This window comes from Corythoichthys intestinalis, chromosome 10 (genome assembly GCF_030265065.1).
Source record: "Corythoichthys intestinalis isolate RoL2023-P3 chromosome 10, ASM3026506v1, whole genome shotgun sequence".
NCBI lineage: Eukaryota > Metazoa > Chordata > Actinopteri > Syngnathiformes > Syngnathidae > Corythoichthys > Corythoichthys intestinalis.
The window spans coordinates 17,923,967-17,939,902 of record NC_080404.1 but is presented as its reverse complement, the minus strand read 5'-3'; the positions used below and the strand labels follow the sequence as shown (position 1 = coordinate 17,939,902).

Sequence of the window (15,936 nt, the reverse complement as noted above, 5' to 3'; positions counted from 1 at the left end):
TCTCCTTGTGCCCTGCGATTGGCTGGCAACCAGTTCAGGGTGTCCCCTGCCTACTGCCCGTTGTTAGCTGGGATAGGCTCCAGCACCTCCGCGAACCTCGTGAGGAATAAGCGGCATGGAAAATGAATGAATGGGTTTATAAATTCAATCAAATAAGTAGTTTCAAACAAAATATTTAGAAAAATAACAATTCATCGAAAAATTTTTGTACGCAAAAAGTTTTTGTGGGAACTCAAAAAATTGCATTGAGCATTTTTTGACTGAAAATGTTCTTTTTTGTGTGTTATATCTATATTATGGGGAGGACATTTGTTTCATGAGTTGTTTCAATCAAAATATCTTTAATAAAAAAAGTCGCACAAAAACAAAATCTTTTTTTTTCAATTCAAATTAAAGTTTTTTTTGTTTGTTTTAAATAATTACTGTAAACAAAAAGAAACCGCTTAAAACAAAAATATAAGTTGAAATAATGTGCAAAAAGAAGTTCAAAAGCATTTTTTTTCATCTATAATTTTACATGCACTTTTTTTCTTTGAAAATTATTTGTTTGATTGAACTGATAGGTTCTTTTGGTTGAAATAAGTATTTATTTTGATTGCAGGAACTTTTTTATTATTATTATTAAATAATAAAGACACAAATCTACCTCCGTACATTGCCTCCATTCTCAAGTGACGTTTACTTGTCTTCCCCCCACCCACCCAGCTAACGTGGGAGGGGCTTTTCATCTGACGTCATTCAATGACAGCTAGCTGTCAGAAAGTGAGTTCATTCCTCGGACTCGAGAAGACGGTACGCCGTCGATTGCTCGGTGCCCCTTCGATTGCATTAAGCGAAAAGAAACCGTAAGCGGAGTACAGCTCATTCCACCGAGCCCGGCCATGGACGAACAGGCGGGCCCCGGCGTGTTCTTTAACAACAATAACTCTGTTTTACCCGGCGCTGGCAAAGGACCACTGCCTGATGGCGACGCAGGGGAGGCGGCTCGGGCGCAGTACAGTATCCCGGGGATATTACACTTCCTGCAGCACGAATGGGCCCGTTTCGAAGTCGAGAGGGCACAATGGGACGTGGAGCGTGCAGAATTACAGGTGAAAATCACTGTATTTTTTGAGACACGTAACTTTTTTTTTTCTGGTGACACCGTCGAAACACGACATGATTTTGTTCTAGTGCCTCTCGGTTGAGCTTATGGGAATGATTGTTCACGTTACTAGGCTAGCTTGTTAGCTTTAGCTTCGAAGCTGTAGCGCCCCCGACCACAGCTCGACGGCTCTTTTCGACCTAGTTACTGATCCCACTTTGAACATGCTGTGTTGGATGACTGCATTTATTTTTTTTCTCTAATAGTGGTCTTCAATAAAAACGGTTGCTATCCTGTCAGCTAGCTGTTTTGTACTGCCAGTCACGGCTAACTTCAGTAGGTGCTGTAGGTCGACATTGTGTTTTGTTGTTGTTGACGAAATATCACGAAGAAGCGTTACTAAACTAATCTTGTTTGTATGATGCTGATGGCAAAGTACCTGTATAGTTGTATAGTAATTTGTTCTGTTGATGGCTGGTTCCTCCAAAAGACCACATACCAGACTATGGGAGTCACAATGTATACAGTATGGGATGTATATTATGGCTGCCACTGCCACTCCCAACCAACAATATGAATTTCGATTACTGTAGTTTACATCCCTTGTATTAAACATCATTGTCAGTCACTTTATATATAGACCAACCAAATTCAGAGAAATCAGGCTAGTGGATAACTTAAAGGTTACTGTACTGAAAAAAAAAAAAAAGAACGTAATACTGTATCTCATTGTCCAACTACTTTTAACTATTTCCCGACATATTGTTTACTTTCACATGATAATTCGTCAACCACAATGATGTTAATAGCAGTTATGCACAGTACTTTATTTTTTTCTGTTGACTCTGGGCAGTAAAGTGCATATGAATAGCATCCCAATTTGAATGCAAACCACATAATCTGACTCTCTGTAGTTAATTGGCAGGTGTCATACGTTTTGTTTTTTATTTTTTTTCCCGTTATTTTGCGATGGAGTTACACATTGTAAGTTATTGTCAAAGCACCACTGACCTGTTTTGTTAAATGGGTATGACTACATCTCTATGCTCATTTAAGTCGACAAAAATATGCTCTCTGTGTGTGTTCTCACTCAAATTCTGCTTGTCTCTGCCTGTCCACAGTAATATTTCTAGCAAATCACAGTGAGATTGTTGACTGGCTTGTTGGGTGGTTTGTTTGTGACGGCAAACTGCGGTACAATCAGTTCCGGCTCCGTTTTTGTTGGTAACTTTAATTACTGGTTGATGGTTTGGGCATCATTTCAATGTTCATTTAGTGGAGAGCAGCGTTCCGGACTTAGTGCTTGTTCCTACGAACAATTTGGGCCAGTTCAGAGTTAATTTTCCCTTTATCTATCCTTTCTGAACCACCTAACCTGACTTAAGTGTGAGATATGATTACCTATCAATAACACAGTTCAGTTCAACTTCCGTATCACTTCTCAAGAATCTCATGGGTGCAGGAGCCGACCCCAGATAATTATGGACACGAGGTGGAGGACACCCTTGAACTAGTTGGCAAACGATTGAAGGGCACATATAGAAAATAGTGTTCAATCATTCTAGCATGCACATATTAGGAATGTAGGAGAAAGCGGGAGTAATCAGAAGAAACCCATGCAGGCATGGAGAGAACATGCAAACCCCACACTCGAGCATAATTTTCTGTACCCCTGTAGAGCATCTTTTGCCCCTCAAATAGTATTCGACAACTTAAAAGGATAACATTACCATCAAATCAAATGTGACTGCAACCTTCTCGTGTCCTTGAGCTATTTCCGATTGGTCTCATCTCATATAAAGTGCACTGTACGAGTGAACAGGGTTCTTATTCTTTCTTCTCAAGACCCAAATTGTGAAATTGGTTCCTCTACAAGACCCGTGCTTGGGTCAATGTTCTGGTAATACATTTCAGTATCGCACAACATTTTCGGAATTCACAAGCATTTATGTTGGTCCCATTTGACAACACAACATGTCTTATTTTGCTTTGTTTGGGCAGAATGCTATCCTCACAGCTTGCAAGAATGTTGCCCAGCAAGCCTGTTAGGTCCTGCTAAGAGCCACTCCTCTCTTGTCGGGCAGCTCTGAACTGAAATTTACTGTACTGTACACGTCAGCAGAGGCTTCTTTTTGTTAAGCTTCCATGGTCCTTTAGTCATGGTTTATCAATAAATTGACTCAGGGAAACTTTAAAGCTCTGTGTATTTCACTAGTAGGTTATTTGAAATTACAGGGTAATAATGCAAACAAAATGCTGTATATCGAGACTGTATTTCCTTGATTTCATATCTTAGAGGCTGAATAAGTTGCCACATCAAGTGTTAATAGAGTACAAGAAAAGTGCAAAGTGTAAAAAAAATGTTGAACTACATGATAATTTAAGCATGTTTTGAAGAAGTTTGAAAATACTCAGCTAGCAGGTGTGTTGTGATTTATGGGGCTACCAGAACTGTGCTTTGAAATGTATTTGGCCACTGAATGTGTTCAGTGCTATTAATTTTTAAATTGACAACATATCAAAATGGTGATACATCACCATACCTTGTATCCCAAAGGGTTACCGATATGATCCAGCCAAGAATCAATATGTCGTTTTAAAAGCATTCATAGCCAGTCTTCCTGGTTTTTGGGGAAGATACCCATAAACAGTGTTGAGAATAACGCCGTTATAAATAACTTTTTATTATTTTTATTTTTCACGAGATAAAAAAGTTTTTATTAGAGTTTTATTTTTTCAGTAACGGGGTAATAGAATTATTTTTTCCGCCGTTACAACGCCGTTACCGTTACTGACAGTCAAAAGCGGTGCGTTACTTACTTTGAATAAATTGAAGAAACTACCAGCCGTAGCGAGTCTGCTCTGCTCGGTTTATTCGTCATCCAAGACTTTGGGTGCGTTCAGGTTCATGGCAATGAAAATGGTAAACACACATAGCCTACCTTTGCAAGAACGATGGAGTTGCTGTTTGATATGGTCATAATGTGCAGGTCCTGCACCCATCCGCAGCAAAACTGTTCATAGCTTTGTAGTGATTTGTAATTTCGGAATCGCTGATGAGTTTAGTTACATACACCAAACAATAAATACAGCAGAATGTCATTTCGCGTAATTGTGGAAGCCCGTCGACATCTTTACTCCATTTGTCTTCGGCTTGCTCGTAAGGGTCAATATTGTTCACATCCTTAAGTTTGATCACATATCTGTTCTTCGCCTTAGTAATGAGTTTGTCTCTTTATTGAACTGGCAAGTTAAAGTTTAATGTCCCACGAACCAGACCTGCTTCCAATATGGCTGCGTTGTTGTCAAATCTCACGTGATCCCCCATTCTGTGACGTAAACGCTCGAGCCTAATAGCGCACGTACTTCAGAGCCGGTGTTTTCACACACAAACCGGAACAGCGCGTGCGGCAAACACACACACGCAAAACAGATGCAGAGGGATATGATGGCAGAGCATTCAGAGGAAAATATGTCCTTTACTAGGTGGAGATATAAAAACTATTTTAAGTTGGTCGAAATTAAAGGAAAGAACGTGCATGTAAAGTGTAATTTATGTCCCGGGGCAAAGCTTTTGTCAACATCTGTGGTAAGCAATTCAAATCTGTTTATTTTTGTTGCACTTCAAGTGTAGGATAAATCTGTTGCTGGTGAGGTGCAATAAATATTACAAGGTTCCATAACACAACTACCGGTACCTGTCTGTTCTCTGTTCAACTGACTCAAATACTGCTCAGAAAATATCATTTCTTTGACATACAAAAACTTTTTTAAAGTAACGGAAATAGTTACTTTCCCTGGTAACTACAGTGGGGCAAATAAGTATTTAGTCAACCACGAATTGTGCAAGTTCTCCCACTTGAAAATATTAGAGAGCCTGTAATTGTCAACATGCTTCAACCTCAACCATGAGAGACAGAATGTGGAAAAAATAACCAGAAAATCACATTATTTAATTTTTTAAAAAATTATTTGCAAATCATGGTGGAAAATAAGTATTTGGTCAATACCAAAACTTGCCAAACATTTTCTGTAACTCTTCACAAGCTTTTCACACACTGTTGCTGGTATTTTGGCCCATTCCTCCATGCAGATCTCCTCTAGAGCAAACCAAAGCAGAGCGATGAAAAGAGCTTGTTTTACTGTTTATTGTCGAATGTTGTAGAATGATTTCCGGACTCAGTTATCGATAATTGTTGGATTGTCATATCATGTGATAATCGTTAACATGAGCCTTGTATCGCAAATCGCATCGTATCGTGAGGTACGCATAGGTTCTCAGTTCCCACCCCTATTTAGTACTGTCATGTCTACAGGACAACACTAGAGGACTAAAAAGTACTGCAGCACTGAATAATAACAAATAACTTGTTAGTTAAAAAAAAAAAAAAAATGTTGTGTACAGCGTTGTGACACCAAACCACTGATAAACATTGTTAAACAAAGTCAACAAGTGAAGTTGTTTGACTTTCCAGTATGTGTTTTTGTGGTGTTTATGTTTGGGTGGAGAAGACACTGATGCATCTGTTGAAAGGAAGCCCTGGTTTTGTCTGTAAGCTGGTTAAACCAATATTGATGAAGTGAAATGAGTCGTTTACTTATATGGCTCTAAATCCCCAAAAGATAATGATTTTGATGTCAATGATACCAATGATGATGACAATAAATAAATAATAAGCGACTGACTGAATTGTGAGTCGAGTAAAGACTAAAGAGATTTTTTTTAGCAACATCATTTAACACGATAAAATGGGATACAGGACTTTTGTTCATAGAGTTACCTCGTTCTACGGGATGACTTTCAGCAGTCTTCTGTTCCATGCTACAGTATATCGCTTTGCTTAAAGAATCTTGATGGCTACAATGATTTGACACCTGAGAAGGTTGAAGGTGACACAGAGTGTTTCTATTGTGAAAAGTGGGCCTACTTTTATTGCTCTTATTCCAACAAGGAGAAAAAAAAGTAAAACAAGCCAAGTTGATGATTGTTAATCGACAGTAAGAGCAGCAATTACCTGCAGAAAAGCTTAGTGTTATCTTTAATATAATGACTTATTGCCATGCTCTTAAGTTGACTTGCTCTAAAGACAAAGTCAGGGGCTGATGTGGTTCCATAGCGCTGGGAAAAGAAGCACCGTGCCAAGCTCAATCACAGGCTTGCTTTTACTGTGGCATTCAGAAATGGCCTGCCACTGTTGTTCCTTGGTCAACTCAATTCTTTTTTTTTTTTTTTTTAATTCCAGTAGCTGCATCAGCTTTGCGAAAGTACGAAAAATGCAAGAATTTCAAGAGTTGTGATCATCCAGTGTCAGACTACTCATGTTCTTTCTCATGTATGCAAACTCGTAACTTTGACAAGACAGTCATTAGAGGTACCACAAAGCAGTCATTGCAGTAGCAAATTGCCGCTGTGGACAGATAAGTCAGTCCTATAAAATCTTTTCTTTTTAAAGTTTGTCCCTCTGAGCTTATCTACAACCATTGGGCACAGTTTCCCTTGTAAAAAGTAAGAATTTATTTCGTCGCCCAGGGTTACTAGTAAAAACGGTAAATCCCCAGGTTTCCTTGTACTCAAGAATAATTAGACATTGGTGGCTACTTTAGATTAAAATGTATGTGTTGTAGTGTCTTAAAATGTTGTGGAGCTGCTTGGCATGCTGAAAGCTATTCCAGGTAGCAGTGTTGGCTTTGCTATCCTGTGGGGCCACACCCACTCAAAAGAAGCCAAAGGCCACCAGCTGCTTCCACTCTTTGAGGTTGGTCATCAAGAGCAACACTTTGTTGTAAAACTTTAACCAAACTTGATCAGTATAACAGTTTGATACAACATACATGCAATAGACCTGTACGATATTGATTAATCCTGGCAGCATTATTTGTAATCACCATAACATCATTGCAGGTCACTATTACCATGTCTAACCAAGTGACCCTGCTTCTCAAATAATAATAGTAACTAGGCCTGCAAGCAGGACTGAACGGGCCCTCGCAATCTAGCGCGACTCGGACGTCACGCAACTCGGAAAGTGTGCAGGTCAGGGTGGTGGCAGATCGTCCTCTCTAATCATCTCAGTAGAACCTAACATGCTTGAAAGTCGCCTCTTTACATTCACACACCTAAGAGATAAAAAACCCCTATTGGAGAGAGTACTACAAAAAAGGAGCGAATAAAGGGTCGTCACTGCAACAGACAGAGACATGTGGACATGGGCCGTAAAATAAGTATTTCAAAAGGTCTTGAAACTACAATGACCAACCTGAAAAGAACTCGACATATATTAGAAAAATGAGTGACTTTCTATTGCCACTAGTTGGCGCTGTAGGGTTGATGCAAATGACCCCTACAGGACCTTTCAGAGTATGACTCAACAATCACGAGATGTTTGGCGCAGATATGTTGTAGAAGTTATGACTGTTCAAAACTTGTGGTGAGACGAAATGGCTTCAGTCATTTTCACTTCTCCTGTTGGACTCTTCTGCTTCAACCAAACCTCAATATTTTTCATCAGGCACCTGAACACATGTCTTATGGCTCCCCTGATGCAGGTTTAAGGTGAATTTATTTTTTTCCTTGGAGGAGGAGCCTGTTTAGTAAAAAAAAGGCATTTCCTGTTCCCATTGGGGGCCCTAGGCCTAATGGGTAATGTTTCAATGCACTCGTGTTAAGGGTGGGATCCCGCACATACATGCCAGATATGAAAAAGATTGAACGTTGTGTCAAGGAGCTATTAGTCTTTTACTGAATTTGTCATTTTGCCGAAAAAATGGCCGACTTTGGCACAAAGCCCAGGTCAGACCCATGAATGAAAATGCACCATTTTGAAAATTTTAGATCTCCTATGTCTCCTGAATAGTCTAATCAATTTGAAGATGATCCAACTAACTCCGTCTGTGATAAGGTCTCCAATGTGCACCCTGTTAATTGATAAAAATTTCACATTCGATCCAAAATACCCGATTTCCTGTTGGGTTTGGAATATGGGTTCAATAGACTTTTTGGAGCAGTTTTGCACAAGGTATCGACTCCCCAAATTTCATTGCTCTACGTTAAAAAAACCTAATAGGAAACGCCTTTTTGAAAAATTCAAGGGGGCGCCACTGAGCCATTTTGTTACATTTTTTTGTAATGTCGCAAAATAATCAAAATCCACGCGAAGCCGCATGTCTGTGCAAAATTTGGTGAGTTTTCGTGTGTGTTCAGGCCTCCAAATGTAAACTATACTACAAATGGATAAAAATTTCACATTCGATCCAAAATACCCGATTTTCTGTTGGATTTGGAAAATGGGTGCAAGAGACTTTTTGGAACAGTTTTGCATTAGGTATGGACTCCCCAAATTTCATTACTCTACGTTGAAGAACCCCAATAGGAAAGGCCTGTTTTAAAACTCCTTTCTGTCGCCACTAGTTGGCACTGTAGAGTTGATGCAAATGACCCTTACAAGGCCATTCAGGGTATGACTCTCAACAAGCACGGGAAGTTTGGCGCAGATATGTTGTATATCTGCTGAGTTATGACTGTTCAAAGTTTTTTGCGAGACAAATTGTTGACGGTCATTTTCACTTTCCTGTTTGGTTCCCTCCGCTTCAACGAAACCTCAATATTTTTCATCAGGCACCTGAACACAGGTCTTAAGGCTCCCCTGATGCAGGTTTGAGGTCAACAGATTTTTTCCCTTGGAGGAGGAACCTGTCTCGTAAAAAAAGGCATTTCCTGTACTCACTAGGGGGCGCTAGGCCTATTGGGTAATATTTCAATGCACTCGTGTTAAGGGTGGGATACTGTACATACATGCCACATATGAAAAAGATTGAATGTTGTGTCAAGGAACTATTAGTCATTTACTGAATTTGTCATTTTGCCGAAAAAATGGCCGACTTTGGCACCACGCCCAGGTCAGACCCGTGAATGAAAACGCACCATTTTAAAAATTTAAGATCTCATATGTCTCCTGAACAGTCTCACCAATTTTGAAGATGATCCAACTAACTCCCTCGGCGAAAAGGTCTCAAATGTGCACCCTGTAAATCGATAAAAATTTCATATTGGATCCAAAATAACAGATTTCCTGTTGGGTTTGGAATATGGGTGTAAATGCTTTTTTTGGAGCGGTTTTGGACAAGGTATAGACTCCCCAAATTTCATCGCTCTACGCTGACAGACCCTAATGTTATAGGCCAATTTTAAAATTTCAAGGGGGCGCCACTGAGCCATTTTGTTACATTTTTTTGCAACGTTGCAAAGTTATCGAAATTTACAATTTTCCGCACGTATGTGCAAATTTTGGTGACTTTTCGTGCATGTTCAGGCCTCCAAATTGGCCGTTTTCATTTGCCCTGAAAATAAATAAATAAATAAATAAAATAAAGTAATCCTTTGCAAAACAATAGGGCCTTCGCACGCTTAGTGCTCGGGCCCTAATTAACACAGTTCATTCACTGCATATTAGTACACCGACATCACAGGATGTGCGATGTGACTTTTCCCACACATTCATTGCAATGCTCAAACGATATATTATGTGGCTACAAGAAACAGTGTAGTTAAACAAAATATTTTTTTAGTAACTAATAAAGGTGTGCAAAATTTCCGATTCTTAGATTATTCGCGATTCGGCCGTGGAAGATTCGAGAACGATTCACAAACATCCAAATTCCGATTATTGAAATATGTCAAGTAAAACACACTCAGCGCGCCGCGCGGTCTTCGGGACGCAATGAGGAACGGAGCGAGAGTAGCTAAACATCATGCTTGTCATTACCCGGCCCCTCGAGTAATGCCAATGCTCAACTCACGGCTCTAGCTCAACTCATGCCGCGAGATAAAAAAAACAACAACATACAGTGCCTTGCAAAAGTATTCGGCTCCCTTGAATCTTGCAACCTTTCGCCAAATTTCAGGCTTCAAACATAAAGATATGAAATTTAAAATTTTTTGTCAAGAATCAACAACAAGTGGGACACAATCATGAAGTGGAACAACATTTATTGGATAATTTAAACTTTTTTAACTAATAAAAAACGAAAAGTGGGGCGTGCAATATTATTCGGCCCCTTTACTTTCAGTGCAGCAAACTCACTCCAGAAGTTCAGTGAGGATCTCTGAATGATCCAATGTTGTCCTAAATGACCGATGATGATAAATAGAATCCACCTGTGTGTAATCAAGTCTCCGTATAAATGCACCTGCTCTGTGATAGTCTCAGGGTTCTGTTTAAAGTGCAGAGAGCATTATGAAAACCAAGGAACACACCAGGCAGGTCCGAGATACTGTTGTGGAGAAGTTTAAAGCCGTATTTGGATACAAAAAGATTTCCCAAGCTTTAAACATCTCAAGGAGCACTGTGCAAGCCATCATATTGAAATGGAAGGAGCATCAGACCACTGCAAATCTACCAAGACCCGGCCGTCCTTCCAAACTTTCTTCTCAAACAAGGAGAAAACTGATCAGAGATACAGCCAAGAGGCCCATGATCACTATGGATGAACTGCAGAGATCTACAGCTGAGGTGGGAGAGTCTGTCCATAGGACAACAATCAGTCGTACACTGCACAAATCTGGCCTTCATGGAAGAGTGGCAAGAAGAAAGCCATTTCTCAAAGATATCCATAAAAAGTCTCGTTTAAAGTTTGCCACAAGCCACCTGGGAGACACACCAAACATGTGGAAGAAGGTGCTCTGGTCAGATGAAACCAAAATTGAACTTTTTGGCCACAATGCAAAACAATATGTTTGGCGTAAAAGCAACACAGCTCATCACCCTGAACACACCATCCCCACTGTCAAACATGGTGGTGGCAGCATCATGGTTTGGGCCTGCTTTTCTTCAGCAGGGAACAGGGAAGATGGTTAAAATTGACGGGAAGATGGATGCAGCCAAATACAGGAACATTCTGGAAGAAAACCTGTTGGTATCTGCACAAGACCTGAGACTGGGACGGAGATTTATCTTCCAACAGGACAATGATCCAAAACATAAAGCCAAATCTACAATGGAATGGTTCAAAAATAAACGTATCCAGGTGTTAGAATGGCCAAGTCAAAGTCCAGACCTGAATCCAATGGAGAATCTGTGGAAAGAGCTGAAGACTGCTGTTCACAAACACTCTCCATCCAACCTCACTGAGCTCGAGCTGTTTTGCAAGGAAGAATGGGCAAGAATGTCAGTCTCTCGATGTGCAAAACTGATAGAAACATACCCCAAGCGACTTGCAGCTGTAATTGGAGCAAAAGGTGGCGCTACAAAGTATTAACGCAAGGGGGCCGAATAATATTGCACGCCCCACTTTTCAGTTTTTTATTTGTTAAAAAAGTTTAAATTATCCAATAAATTTTGTTCCACTTCACGATCGTGTCCCACTTGTTGTTGATTCTTGACAAAAAATTAAAATTTTATATCTTTATGTTTGAAGCCTGAAATGTGGCGAAAGGTTGCAAGGTTCAAGGGGGCCGAATACTTTTGCAAGGCACTGTACCTGACTGCTGCCGAAAGCTGCTACAAAGTACGTCCACAATACATAATGTTAAGGTAGATATCATATTTATATAGGACTAGATGTAGAATAGACTCGGTGGCGATAGCAGCACATGTAGAGAAAGCTAGATGCTGGCGTTAGTAAACGGCCGCCATCTTAAAGCAGTAGACTTCCCTGCAGGGCTGTTGTAGCGAACCTTCCAAGCGAACCCAATTAACTTTTTATCTAAAATACTCCTATATCAGTAAAATATTGACTTGAATCTATCTTTAAAATAGTTTTAAAACTTTCACATGTCGAAAGTAGACAAAAAGGAAATTATGGAATAACAGGAGCAATTTTAACAACTTTAACGGTTGATTGACAACATTAAATTAATTGAATGTAGTTTAAAGAGCATACGACATGAGAAAAAAGTCTTAAATGGCATTATTATGTGAATTAGAATCATATTTTGAGACGATTCGACTATATACAACAATTTAGCACAGCGCAGATGACAAGAAATTAGTCTTTTAATCTGCTGATTAGCCACGCCTACCAATTTAGGGCTTTAGCGTCCCCAACAGGTGGATGACGTCAGCAGTAGACTGGGCTCATCGGTTTTACTATTCAGCCCATTGAGGGGGAATTATTCAGAACGAGGAAAACGCGACGAAGAGAGCCACAAAACGTCATTGTTTCAGTCTCTCCAATATTTTTACAGGATATTATTTTTATCCAAGTATTTATCCCCAATAGCTATATAAATGGCTTGAGAAGGACCAGTCAGCCCGTCGAGGGGGAACTATTCACAACGAGGAAAACGCGACGAAGAGAGCTGCAAAATGTCATTGTTTCTGTCTCTTTACTTCAATATTTTTACAAGATATTCTTTTTATCCAAGTATTTTCCCCAATTGCTAAATAAACGGCTTGGTCATGACAAATAACAGTCTTGTGCTAAATGGAATATGAAATAATAAAAATGCATTTATTCAGGACGACATGGCAAAATTACTCCATAATGGTAAAAACTGTCGACTTCACCTTTACTGTCGCACCTCCCGAACGATATTTTATGACACCTAAATCGGACATACTGTATGTCATTTCCCTTCCCCGGCTTCGGAGAATGTAAACAAACCAAAAGGCATGACAGCTAGCCGACATGCTAACCAGAACCGAGTGATGTTTCAAAGTCTTCGAAGCGGAAAATCACACATAACTCGCCTGGATTATTTGACATGATGACTGAGTTGTCGATTGTCTTTGCATCAATAATCGATTTATAATCGAATCGTAGCCTCTGAATCGTAATCGAATCGTTAGGTGCCCAAAGATTCCCACCTCTAGTAACTAACTAGTACATATTTGTTCACAGCACAGCATCTGACCCTGCACAAACCTGAGGCTAAATTCAAATCATAGGTGATAATGCACTTACGCTGACCGGTCACAATAGGATGCCAGGGTTTGGTAAGGTTTATGCTTGCGAAAACCTGTATAATCTGTATTGCCAGATTACAGTGACTTTTTAACACCAAATTTGTTACTTATACATTGCTGAAAATTTGATTTCGTTTACATCCGATATTCATATGTTACCGTATGTCTTATGTAACAAATACTGCCAAATGTGGATGAGAACGCTCGTCCCAGGGTTCTGATAAACTGCTTTTGTTTGTGCCACTTGCAAAGCAGCACTGCAGTGTCAAGCTGACATATTGTAAGTAGTGTGACAGCCCAGTCTAAAGCGAATGTCAGTAGGTAAGTTGTGACAATGGGGGAAAAAAAAGACAAATCAGTATTCTAGTAAAAGAAGCTAGTGATGAGTTTTCATGTTGAGGACGTTAAGCTGCTAATTCCTGACAATTAAATAATCATTTTAAGTTGAAAATTGGTCAGTGCTTCTTTTCCTCTGCTGAGTAGTCTTGTGTAGTGTAATCTAGAATTCTATTTGTCAGAAGGAGCAAAATATATGAGGACATTAACATCTGTTTTCTGGAATAATATTAACATGACTGTGTAACTGTCATGCATACAGTTGGTAGGAACATTTTGCTAGTCTCTAGAAAAAGTGCAGCTCTTTGTTGTGCAAAATCCTGAATTTTCCAAATATGACACTGATATTAATTATATTAAATCCAGAAATATTGACTTTGCTGTGGACTACAGTTTTTTTTCATTCCAGACAAATCCCAGTCAGTGTATTTACTACTATTTAGAATGATGGATGTCTTACACCTGTCTTGCTTCTGTAGTCATGCAGCCTTTTCACCCTTGTTGCTGCCAGTGCAAAGGCATGTGTGGAATGTACTTGGCGCGTTATCAGGTCGACCATCATGTTGATGGTGGAGTTGTAGTGGGTATAGCTGTGAGTTAACAGCGGTCATCGAAAAAAAGCTTGTTTGCATTGCAAATATGGGACTTACACCATGCCCTGTTCAAACTCTGGTCACAATGGGTCACCATGTGTGGAAGCCCCGAGACCATATGAGTATCCTCATGAATTCCTGTAGAACAAATTGAACTCTAGCCTTGTCAGACTGCAATTCACTGTTGACTGCTAAACTTGATCAACAGTCTTTGTAGTAGAATCCTATTTGTCTGTCTCACTCATGTCTGAAAAAATGCTACTTTTGCATATATAAGACCCACAATAAATAGTGATATTATATAATAACAACAGTTATAGGTTCACCGATCACATACCAATTTTTGAAAACTCTGACCTGCCAATGTGGATTTTTGCCAATAGATTTTTTTTTTCCATACAGCACACAACGCCTTTAATATTCTAATCAATCTTGTTTCATTGTAAAACAATGAATATTATCAGGGCTGTTCTTTAACTGCACATGCAGTAGTTCTCTAAAAATTAGAGCTGTCCCGATCCGATATTTGGATCGGATCGGACGCCGATATGGGCAAAAAAATACGCATCGGTATCGGATCGGCCAACACGGAAAAATTCCGATCCAGACTTGCGATCCAGTTTTTTTTTTAAACTCCAGTCGGGGTTTTCCAGCACACCGATTTACATAATCCATTCCAGTTTTTACTTCGGTTTCCCTAAAATCCGGTCCGCATTTTACGGCACACCTCCAACACAATACATTTACATTACCGTCTCCCAATTTACCGAGAGACTTTATCGGTAAAAATGTCAGCTGTGTGGGATCATTTCACCTTAAAGGACGACAAAGATGAAGAGGCAGAGTGCAACATATGCCACAATAAAGTCAATTGTGGTGGTAAAGCTGTAAGAAGTTTTAATTACAACCAACCTAATCAAGCATTTAGCTAAATACCACCACAAACTATAAGAAGTATGTTAAGAAAACCGAAGACAAAAAGAAAGGTCCTACGCAACTACTACACAGCGCGGTCTTCGGGACGCAATGAGAAACGGAACGCATTGCGTCCCGAGAGTAAAATTCATCCTTGTCATAGACCCGGGTAATGCCAATGCTCAACTCACGGCTTTAGCTCAACTCATGCCGCTGGATAAAAAACACAAGAATACCTGACTGCTGCTGACAGCCGCTACAAACTACGTCAACATCGTTTTACTGTAGATAATAGATATCATATGTATATAGAACTAGATGCAAAATGACAGACTCGACGGCGTTGGCGACATTGAAGTATTGATAACTAGTTGCGTTAGTAAACAGCCGCCATCTTAAAGCAGAAGACTTCCCTAGTAGGCTGTTATGAACCTTCGAAGCGAACCTAATTAACTTTTTATCTAAAATACTCCTAAATCGGCAAAATCATGACTTGAATCTATCTTTAAAACAGTTTTAAAACTTTCACATGTCGAAAGTTGACAGAAGGGAAATTATGGAATAACGGGAGCAATTTTTACAACTTTAACAGTTGATTCGCAACATTAAATGAATTGAATGTAGTTTAAAGCTGCTGATACAGATTGGCGACTTGAGTATTTTATTTACCGTTTTAAAATGTTAACTTGATACTGAAATAGTCGTTTATTTAAACCTGAGAGGCTTTTTATACAATTTTTGTAACTAATTTAATTTTAATTAAATTATATATATATGTATATATATATATATATATATATATATATATATAATTATATATTATATTATATAATATAATTATAATATAATTGTAATTTTGGGGGGTTTGTGGGATTTTCCACTGAGGTTGTTTGTGTGTTTTGCTTTTTTAAGACAGTTTACAATATTATATTATATTATATATATTTGCACGTTTTACTGACTGACTATGCCATTTCTGTTTGTTATTTATAATGTTTTGTGTTTGTCACTGAATAAACAGGTCAGTTTCTTGTTACCAACCGTTGTGTGTTATTCAAACTCACCTAATTCAGCTGGCTAGTTGTTATCAGGAGTACTAAAACCT

The 15,936-nt window shown here is 39.1% G+C and overlaps 1 protein-coding gene across 2 annotated transcripts in view; it reads left to right on the top strand.

Annotated features, from left to right (window-relative positions):
• The first annotated feature begins 753 nt into the window (after positions 1-753).
• The window catches only part of LOC130922740 (striatin-like), a 55,049-nt gene continuing 39,866 nt past the window's right edge, over positions 754-15,936 (top strand). For both annotated transcript variants that reach the window (XM_057847715.1, XM_057847714.1), the window contains exon 1: positions 754-1,091. In XM_057847715.1, the coding sequence (XP_057703698.1) occupies positions 882-1,091 (210 nt within the window). In that variant the 5' untranslated portion in view covers positions 754-881. The remainder of the gene's footprint in view (positions 1,092-15,936) is intronic.